The 11,022-nt window shown below is 35.8% G+C and overlaps 1 protein-coding gene across 2 annotated transcripts in view; it reads right to left on the bottom strand.

Annotated features, from left to right (window-relative positions):
• Positions 1–1,372: 1,372 nt before the first annotated feature.
• The window catches only part of PRMT3 (protein arginine methyltransferase 3), a 129,860-nt gene continuing 120,210 nt past the window's right edge, over positions 1,373–11,022 (bottom strand). For both annotated transcript variants that reach the window (XM_039236752.1, XM_039236753.1), the window contains one exon: positions 1,373–5,317. In XM_039236752.1, coding sequence (XP_039092683.1) covers positions 5,208–5,317 — 110 coding nt within the window. In that variant the 3' untranslated portion in view covers positions 1,373–5,207. The remainder of the gene's footprint in view (positions 5,318–11,022) is intronic.

Here is an 11,022-nt window from a genome sequence, read left to right as displayed (position 1 = left end):
GGAAACCTGTGAAAGTTCTCAGATTGGTTCTATTTTCTCAGTAACATAGGGAATAAGGACCTCAGCTGAAAAATGAGGATGTTCTAGAGGTTGGAGGAGAGAAGGTATAAAATTATCCTTGATGAGAGTGTGAGATAAATGGACCAGAGAAATAAGGACTGACTTCTGTACAGTTGAGATTAGGACTCATGAATTTAAGACTAGACCATCAACATGGCTGTTTTCCTCCAGCCTCACTGAGCTATACACATGCGGTCATGTGTTTGGATTTGAAGTGGAACTGTGGTGTACCCGAGTACAGAAAAGTGGAGAGGCAAAGAAATTGCAGCTATCTGAAAGGAAGTGTTTATAATGATGGACTATGGAGTTTAAACTGATCCAAGAGGGAGGTATAAACATGAAGAGGTAAGGGACAATGACCATGTGATAGGAATTAATGGATTTGGTCTTGATGGAGTTGAAGAATTGCTGAAATTGGAATACCAAAGAGAGTGAGCTGAAAAGAGAGGTAGTTACAATACTTAATGTGGAGATTTACAAGAGAGCTTGAGTTCTGGGTATGGCCAGTTCTAGAGGATGACCACAGGAGTGAGTGGCTGAGGTAAGGTGGAGGGCAAGATCATTGGATGAGGTCAATGAGCTAAAAGGTCGGAGTATAAAAGGATCATCTACTCACTGATTAAGCAGGAGCAGTGTGGGGCAGTGTTGGCAACTAAAACTTTCAAGTAATGGAGACTGATCTGGAGGTGGGGAGTTGACAGTGACAAAATAAAGTGTGTTCTTGATGAAAAGAGATAAAGACAGGAGGGGATGGAAAGGACTTTGGGGGAGAACGGTCTGTCGCTGCAACAAGAAGCAACAATGTCACCTATCTCACACCCAAGTCTAGGGAGATTAGTGGTGTTGGGCAGGACAGTCACAATATGAGGTCTATAGGGGAAACAGTAACTTCAGAAGGGTAAGGGATTTTAGAGAGAAAAGGAGAGATCTACAGAACTGTATCGGGGTAAGAAACGGGAATGCGGAACAACCTGGGAGGTCTGGGCTTCATCTTCTTTGACTATTTATTAAACTATTGTTATCTTCATTTTAAACAATTACAATGAACTCAATGATAGACAACTTTTGCATATATTTAGCTACACTCTAGAGCTAAATGAATGCTAACTATTCCACATCATCCAAGATGTTGTGGGAATATATGAAAACCATTTCTTTTGTAGGCTTTTAAAAATAGTTTATTTACTTTTGAGTGACAGAGTATGAGCAGGGGAGGCGCAGAGAGAGGGAGATACAGAATCTGAAGCAGGCTCCAGGTTCCAAGCTGTCAGCACAGAGCCTGACATGGGGCTCAAACCCAGGAACTGTGAGATCATGACTTGAGCTGAAGTCGGACGCTTAATCAACTGAGCCATCTGGGCACCCCCCCCCTTTTTTTTTTTGCGCTCAAAACTTTATTAGAAAGGACAAGTGAATTGCTAAGACACTTTAAATGTGCTTTGCTTGTTCGTCATTCTGCTTGGAAAAGTTCACCCTAACTTTATAGCAAGGAAAGAAACACAAAATCATTAAAAATACATGTACCTCCAAGGCAACATGGCCTCATTTGATAGGTGGCCTCATTTGATTACATGCCTTCCCATGGGGCCTAGTGCCTAAGTACAACAGGAACACCACATTCTAGGGTGAGAACCCAGCAAGGAAGACACCAAAGCATGTTCAAAAGTGCTGATATAAAGCAATTTCCCTAACTGTTTCTCCTAATGTTGGCAGCTGGTTTTGGATCCAGAGCCCTCTTAAAAACCCAGAGGTTAGTGACATTCATCCAAGTCCTTCATTAGTTTAGTTTGTAGCTGTGGGCGGGGTAAATCCATCTCTAACTGTGAAAAGTTCTTTTGTACCCTTTTCTGGTTTTACTAAACTTTCTAAATAAAGTTGATTATCAGCTATAAAGTTTTAGTGTACTGATTCTCTTTGCACAATTACAACAGTTACAATTCTAGACACCCATCTCAAGAATGTAAACACCGTGTGTGTGTGTGTGTGTGTGTATTTTTTTTTAATTACGGTAAGTCTTGGTTGGTCCTCTAACCCTCATACATGAAGTACATCCCACTGCTTAGCTCCATGTTTGTAAAAACTGTAGTCTTTGTAATGTGCTTTATTGGATGTATATTCTCTGCCATGGCCATTAATGAATCTTGTGAAGAAATTCTTCTACCTTCAGTATTAGCTATCTCTGCTCCAATTAAATTTTATCAAAATGGGCAATGGGGTGGATTTGGCCTCAGGCTGTAGTTTGCTAACCCTACAACAGGCAATGATTGACCTCAGCTATCTCACTGACCTTGCCTTTCATCATAGATTCAAACTCCATGACAGTATTGGATACTTAGTATGTTTTGGAGATATTCTCCACAGAAAAATCTGAATCCCTAGCTGTTTTGGGTCTATGCTACAGCTCAGTAGCCTAAATGATCATTTCTGGCATAGTGGGCAGGAGCTAAGTAACGTATCATCCATATCATCCTGTTTTAATCTCCCCATTGAATGTTCTTAGCAGTACTGTTGGCATACTTGCTCTACTTGATAGTATGATTGGTGAGATTGGTATGGGCTGATCTCAAGTCCTTTATTTCACACAATACATTTCAGATATTTCCCTTTAAAAACTGAGAAAGGTAGAACGCTAAAGGACACAGGTAGACCACAACAGTTAATCCAGATTAATGTGGTAAGAAAGCAAGTAACTCTGTAGGACCAGAATTACTTGCCCTCCCCTTCAAACAGGGATTATTTCAAAGTGAAATGACAGCTCCCTCATTTATCTTAAAGTGTGTCCTTAGCAGTTGGGGCTACTTCTTGGACCACTTTTGCAACTCTGCATGCCCTGAAAAGTTGTTTTGGTGAAACACTCCTTCCAAAATGCTCATTCAGAAAATACTGTTCCACTGAACAGAGATGATAATTATATTTGGATGAACCCTACACATTACAGCATAACAATGTTAATTTTCACAAAGAAAAATAGGAGGAAAAAATATATTTTCTTAATTGAAATGAAATAAAATCTTTGGGACAAAGTCGTTTGCTATCCGTAAATGTGCAGCTGCCACAGCATGAACGTATTTATCACTGTCAAAGACTCTGAAGTACTTATTTTTCATAGTAGGTTGACAGCTGAAATTCCAATCAAAGAGCTAATATTTGAACTCTCATATTCTCATAAAATGTTTAGATACATACATTAAAATGTTCCAGCCTGGGAATGGGAACTGAAAAGAACAGAAATCTACCAACTATGGTTGGGCTATTTATAACCAGGAGAAACTCAAAAGAGCCCCTGGATGAAAATCCCATGCAAATCAAAAAGACTTTTTAAAACATCATTTTTGAGAAATACATTTTTTTAAATAGTAAAAAAAATTGTTATGCACTTAAAGAAAAATAAGGCAAAAAAAAGTAAGATGTTTTTTGGTTACTTTAAAAATCCAGTGAATCTTATGCTTCCTCATTTTCATCACCCCACCATACTCAAATTTGTACATGAGGCCATTCCAGACAAAATTTAAAGTACTTTGCACTATACTATTAGCACCACATATTTCCAGTAATGCTCTAAATTCAAATTAGAGCATTATGTGAAAACAAGCTGCTGGTTTCACCCGGTGACAACAGAAATCATGCTTATGTAAGAAGCAAGACTTAAGAGACTATGGTCTGAAACACATCATTTGAAGGTGTTAATCTTCCCATTGTTAGAACTCCAGTTCTCTAATAAACACCAAAAGACAAATTTTTGATCATTTTTGGTATAGTAAACATTAATTTTTGCTGAAATCTTCCCACCCATTCATATACTTAAGTATTGGATGAAGTGACAATTCCTAATCTAAGTAGACACCACATATTCCATGGAACAGACCCTTGACTGCATGATGATGAGGGTACTATCACCCAGCATTTACTGCCTTCTATGTGCCAGGCACTGATCGAAGTAGTTAAAATGTGTTAACTCATGAGCTGGCACATTCATAGTGGGAGAGAGAGGTTAGGAACATGACTAAGATCACATAGCAAGTAAGAGCTGGCACCAAAGCTTGAACCTACACACTGACTTCCACAGCTCATGATTCTCAACACTATGCTACGCTGCCTTGTGTATGCCTTTTGAAAAAGAACCAGCTTTTGAACTGAAAAGAAATATGTGACCTAGCTGCCTTTAAATCCCTGTTTTCTTAAAAGATGATTCCTTTCTTAAGAATTGTTTTAAATGTTTCCGATTTTATAAAAGGCTTTAGTATGTTAAAATATCATTTTATAATGCTATTGGTTATTGTATACAGTGTATTGAATGTTTTCTACTCTGCACTTCAAATTGTGTAAATAACTGTAAGTGACACAGTTGTACAGAGGGACAGATGTCTATTAACATTTACATGTTTAACTTTGCGCATAAATCTAGTTTGAAAAAGATACATTAGTAAATAGGTACTTATTTTTCCAAACCTTTAAAAGTTTACATGAAACCTAGGATAAATGTACTGAAATTGGATTTCCTGGGCAGCCCCAGAAAACTCTGTGGTGAAAGAGTATTTGTGAGGAGGAAAGCAGCTGTAAAATGAGAAGTTCAGAACTAGAGGATAATCAACTAAGCTGTCTTTAAATATGATTTGTGTGACGCTCTTTTCCAAATTTTGGTCCCTTCCACTTGCTCTTTAATCTATTATATGCTGATACTCTTTTCAATAATACAATTAAAAACTACTCCTCAGAGCAGAAATCTGCAATAAAATGTACACTAGCTTGTGTATAGTTACTAGTTTAATAAAACATTAACTAACTAATCAGTTACCAGTGTTTAAAATTTATAGTAAGAAACATTAAAACCAACAAAAGGATACCTCTGTTCCAAATTCAGGCCTATTTAAATTGTTTTCAATATGGCTAAATTCAATGTAGGGGTATATCTAGTAAAATCTTGCTGGCCAGACGTCTAAGACTGTGATTATGGAGGCACTCCACTAGGCTCAGGTGCTTTTCCTTCTTTAGCTGAATTATATTAGGTTCTTACCATGTGTTTCTCGTACTGAGGAGAAGCATCAGGAAAGGATCATCCACATGCTCACATAAAGCCCCTCACTCCACCCCCTACCCATACCCCCCCCCCCATAAGAACCCCAGTTAGTTGTGGTTCTGTGGGCTTTTCACTGGAGACCATAAGTTTGAGTTGAATTATTCAATGTGAGGGTCACAATGAGCGAACGTGGATCTTTCTTATTCTTGTGGACTGTGATCTTTCCTTTCAAGGCTTCACCTATAAATGAAAGGCAGAAGATGTGTTTGAGAATTCAAGGAATACAGTCTAGCACAAATGTAATGTATACCTGGTACTTCTCTTTTTTTTTGTTGTGAGATGTTTTGTTATTTAAAAAAAATCAAGACTTAATTTTTAGGGCAATTTTATGTTTAATTTTGTAACAAAGTAGATCTACAATATAGGTACAGCAATATTTGGGGAAGTGAAATTTTTATGATAATAGCTCAAAAGATTGGAGGGTGTAAATGAAAGTATCCTACTGAAAGAGTATTAAAATATAGATGAAACTGCATAATAATGCTTGATGGTAGTCTGTAGTAAGCTAAAGATGCATGCTAGAACTCTAGAGCAACAATTATAAAAACAAACCCAACAGGTATAGTTAATTATCTATGGGTATAGATAAAATAACAGAGAGTATTCAATAAAAAAAAGGCAAGAAGGAAAAGAGAAATAAATGACAGAGGGGAAAAACAGAAAACAAATAACAGAATTAAATATAATATCACACATAATAACATTACAGGTAAATGTGTTCAATATACTTTATTTATTTATTTTATTTTAAAAATATTTTTTTAATGTTTTATTTATTTCTAGGCTAGAGAGAGAGACAGCGTGAGCAGGGGAGGGTCAGAGTGAAAGGGAGTCACAGACTGAAACAGGCTCCAGGCTCTGAGCTGGCAGTCAGCACAGAGCCCGACGCGGGGCTCGAACCCACGAACCGCGAGATCATGACCTAAGCGAAAGTCGGGCGCTTAACCGACTAAGCCACCCAGGCGCCCCTGTTCAATATACTTTAAATAGAAAGACAAGGTCAAAGTAAAAGGAAGGAGAAAGATATTTTATATATAAATATTAATCATAAAAATCTGAAATGGAAGTATTAATTTCAGACAAAGATGACTTCAGGAAAAGAACTATAACCAGAGATGAGATAAAGAGACACATTTTAAAATGATATGTTATTCAATGCATAAACGAGACATAACAAACTCTTATGTATGTATGACTACAGAGTTTCAAAGTGCATGATGCATATCTGACAGAACCATAGGAAGAAAGAGATAATCCATAATTATCACTGGATATTTCACCTCTCCTCTGTCAATAATTGCAATAACACTGGAATGACAACGAGACAGAAAACCAGAAAGAATATGGAAGACTTAACACACTATTAACCAACTTGACCTGGCTGACATTTACAGAACCAAGATAGATCACATCTATATATGTTGGGTCATAAAACATACCTTAATACATTTCAACATAAAAATACTTGAATAATCCTAAACATTTAGGAATTAAGCAACAGACTTTTAAATATTCCATAAATCAGAATAAAAATCATAAGGAAAATTAAGCAGCATTTGATCTGAATGATAATGAATCACAACATACAAAAATTTGTGACCTATAACTCAAATAGTGCTTTGACGAAAAATTTATAGTTTTAAAAGCTCATATTAGAAAGCAAAGGAAACAAGCACAGATGTCTTCACTGGTGAATTCTATCAAGTGTTTAAGGAAAAATAGTAACAAATTACATAAATTCTTACAAAAAAGAAAGGAGAGAATATTCAACACACCTCTTCAGGGCAGCACTACCTACCTTGATACTGAAACAAGATAAATTCATTAAAGGAAAACTACAGATAAATATCCCTCATAAACAAAGATTCAAACATCCTTTGAACAAAAACAAAAAAATTATATTACTGTCTCTTAAAATATAGAAAAGCCATCTGACAACATTAATCTGTAACAACTTTCAGTAAGCTAGCAATAGAAGGGATCTTCCTCAAGGTGAAAAAGGGACTCTATGAGAAACTCCAATAACATCATTCTTAATGGTGAAGGACTGACTGTATTCTTCCTAAGACTGGGACTGCAGTAAGGATGATCATTCTGACCACCTCTAATCAGTATTCTATTGGATGTACTAGTGAAAGTATTAAAGTATGGATGAAGGAATAAAAAAGGATATAGATTGGGGGGGGAAAAAAAGAAGCAAAACAGTCTTTATTTGCAGACCACATGGTCTCATACATAGAAAATTCTAATATGCAGGGCCCCTGGGTGGCTCAGTTGGTTAAGTGTCCGACTTTGGTTCAGGTCATGATCTCATGGCTTGTGGGTTTGAGCCCTGCATTGGACTCTGTGCTGACAGCTGGGAGCCTGGAGCCTGCTTTAGATTCTATGTCTCCCTCTCTTTCTGCACCCCCCTTCCCTGCTTGCGCTCTCTTTCTCAAAAATAAATAAACATTTAAAAAAATTCTAATATGCAAAAAAAGCTATTAGAACTGTAAGATGGTTTAGCAATCCTAGGATATAAGGTTAATATAAAACAAATCACATTTCTATATGCTAGCAATACAGAATTAGAAACTGAAATAAATACCCACAAGAGCATTTACAAAAGCATCAAGAAAGCATACAATACTTAAGATAAATGTAACATGTGTGCAATATTTCGTCACATAAAACTACAAAACAGTGCAAAGATGATCATGTTACAGCTGACCCTTAACAACACACGTCTGAACTGCATAGGTCCATTTATTGTGGATCTTTTTAAAATAAATATAGTACAGTACTGTAAATGCATTTTCTTCTCCCTATGATTTTTTCTTTTTTTTTTTTTTAAATTTACTTTTGAGAGTCAGAGAGAGACAGCATGAGCAGGGAAGGGTCAGAGAGAGAGATACAGAATCCAAAGACAGGCTTCAGGCTCTGAGCTAGCTGTCAGCAGAGTGCCTGATGCGGGGCTCAAACCCACGAGATCATGACCTGAGCTGAAGTCGGACGCTTAACCGACTAAACCACCCAGGCACCTCTCTCCATATGATTTTCTTAACATTTTCTTTTTAATAGCTTACTTTATTGTAAGAATATATACTGTAATTATATAATACATATACAAAATAAGTATTTATTGGCTGTTTACGTTATTGGAAAGGCTTTTAGTCAACAGAAGGCTATCAGTAGTTAAAACTATAGGGCGTCAGAAGTGATAATGCAGATTTTCAACTCCATGGGGGGGGGGTTGGCCATATTGTTCAAGGGTCAACTGTAAATGAACAGATACATTTTGCTTGTGGATGAAAGACACAATACTGTTAAGATGTCAGTTCTCAAAATAATCTATAGATTCAACATAATTCCAATCAAAATCCTAGCAAGTTTTTTGGGTTAGAACAACTAGATTTTAAAATGTATATGGAAATTTAAAGGATCTAGAATAGTGAGAACAATTTTGGAGAAAAAACAGCAGGAGCACTGATATCCTCTTATAAAGACAGTGTCTAACAGCCATAGAGATAGCCACAGATCAATGGAACAAAACAGAGCTCAGAAACAGTCATATCCACGTATGGTCAATTACTTTCTGACTAAGGAGCCAAGTGATTAAATTGGAAAAGGACAGACTTCAAGAAATGATGATGAAATAACCTAATATTCATTTGGGAAAAGATGAACTATTTTTTAAAATTAACATGAAATACATTCTAGACCTAAACGTACAAGGAAAAACTGTTAACAGTTTTAGAAGAAACATATAAGAAAGACTTAGGGTAGCAAAGATTTCCTAATTAGAACACAAAAGTACAAACTTCAAAAGATATGAAGAAAATGAGAAGACATGCCAGGGATTGGGATAAAACATTAGCAACACATATATATGGCAAAGAACTTGTACCCACACATATAAAGATTCTTTTAACTCAGTAAGTTGACAAACATCTTAAGAAATCAGCAAAATATTTTAACAAAAACCACACACACAGAATATGCAAATGACCAATAAACATATGAAAAGCTGCTCAACATTATTAGTCATCAGGCAAATGCTAATTAAAAGCACAGCTATTGCTCCACAGAAAACAAAATGACTTAAATGACCTTTTCTCCAAGTGCTAACAAGGATGGGGAGCAGCTGGAGTCACAATGGTGGTAGGAACGCTGAATGAGTATTTTGAAAAAATTTGCTAGTTTCTTATAAAGAGACACCATAAAATCCAATAATCCCACTTGCAGGTATTTACCCAAGAGAAATGAAAACGTATGTCCACATGAAGAAATGATTTTATGTGAGTATTTGTAGCAACTTCATTCACAGTGGCCCCTAAATGGAAACAATCCAAAGTCTAGTAACAGGTGAATGTGGAAGTAAACTGTGGTATGGCCATATAAAGGAATACTATTTGAGAATAAAAAAAGAACAAACTACTGATACACAGACGTACCTCAAAATACGCTAAGAAGCTGGAGTACATTCTATAGAACTACTTTGATTATAAAATTTTGATTAGAAAATTCTAAAAGAATACTAGTACTTTATTAGTATTAGTAATACTAATATATAGTGACAGAAAGCAGATAAAATGGTTGTCTTGGTCTGGGGATTGGACCTGGGGATGACTAACCACACAGGGGATGAAGGAAGAAACCATTTATATTGATGTAAATACTCTTTATCTTGATTAGGAAGGTGCGTACAATTGTCATAACTCATCAAGATATACAAGGCATACAATTAAGATATGTATGGATAGCTTTGTAAGGAAGTTTGAAGATTTGATTATATTTAAGTGCAAACAAACTTCTACATAATAAGATACTCTGAAGAAAGAAAAGCAACTTAAAACTATTGCTTTCACTTCTTAGAATCACAAATATTTTTAAAAAGTGAATTGTGATTTGATTCCTTAGGATGAATGGCCGGAAGTGAAATACCTCCAAAAAAGATGTAAAGTATATTCCAGTTTTATATTCCTGTCATCTTCATCAACTCTGGGTGTTATTAGAAACCAAACAAAAGGGGAATCTGGGTGGCTCAGTGAGTTAAGTGTTCAACTTTGGCCCAGGTTGTGATCTCACTGTCACGTAAGGTCAAACCCTGTGTCAGGGTCTGTGCTGACAGCTCAGAGCCTGAAGCCTGCTTTGGATTGTGTTTTCCTCTCTCTCTTTGTCTTTCAAAAATAAACATTAAAAACAAACAAAAAAAGAAACCAAACAAAAAATGAGTAAAAGAAAATAAAAAATATTTTTGTTATTTAGATAAATAACCATCAGAGTCTGACTGCTTTGTTTTGCATTTCAGTGATTATCAGTGATGATGGGTATTATTTCAATTATTTTAAATGTTTAACCACCACATACACAAAAAACCTTTGCGCATTTACATGAGTGATTTTGTTGATATATATGAGTTTTTGTTGCAATTGTTTCTTTTTACTGCAGGTCCTCTAATGGCTGCTGCTGTTTCATTTAATTTAGAAATATAGCACAAGTCAAAATGAACTAGTAATGGATACTTAAGTTAAATTTTCACCAAAAAAATTTTAAGCATCAATATTAAACAAAACATCTGAATAATTAAAAAGTCATAGCAGTAACTGCCATATAAGCTGATATGGTAATTTAATGTCTTAAAATGAATTACAAGCAAAACAACTATCTCTATAATAATCTTAGTTTTAAAATGAAGGTGTAAACGGCACTTATTTAAGTTAATTAAATAGCATGAAGGGTCACGGTAATAAATACGTAATTCACACTGCTGAACTCCCTTCAATTGTTTAGGCCTGACAAAAGTGCCAAGACAGTGGCTATAATACAAGAATAGATCGTAGTCATTTATCAGTGTCAAATAGATATAAAATGACTGATGTTGTTAAGTGTGTACACTGTGGTGA

This window comes from Hyaena hyaena, unplaced genomic scaffold (genome assembly GCF_003009895.1).
Source record: "Hyaena hyaena isolate Hyena2069 unplaced genomic scaffold, ASM300989v1 scaffold_116, whole genome shotgun sequence".
Taxonomy (NCBI): Eukaryota; Metazoa; Chordata; class Mammalia; order Carnivora; family Hyaenidae; genus Hyaena; species Hyaena hyaena.
The sequence above is the reverse complement of the archived record's forward strand: the minus strand, read 5'-3'. Positions and strand labels throughout refer to the sequence as shown.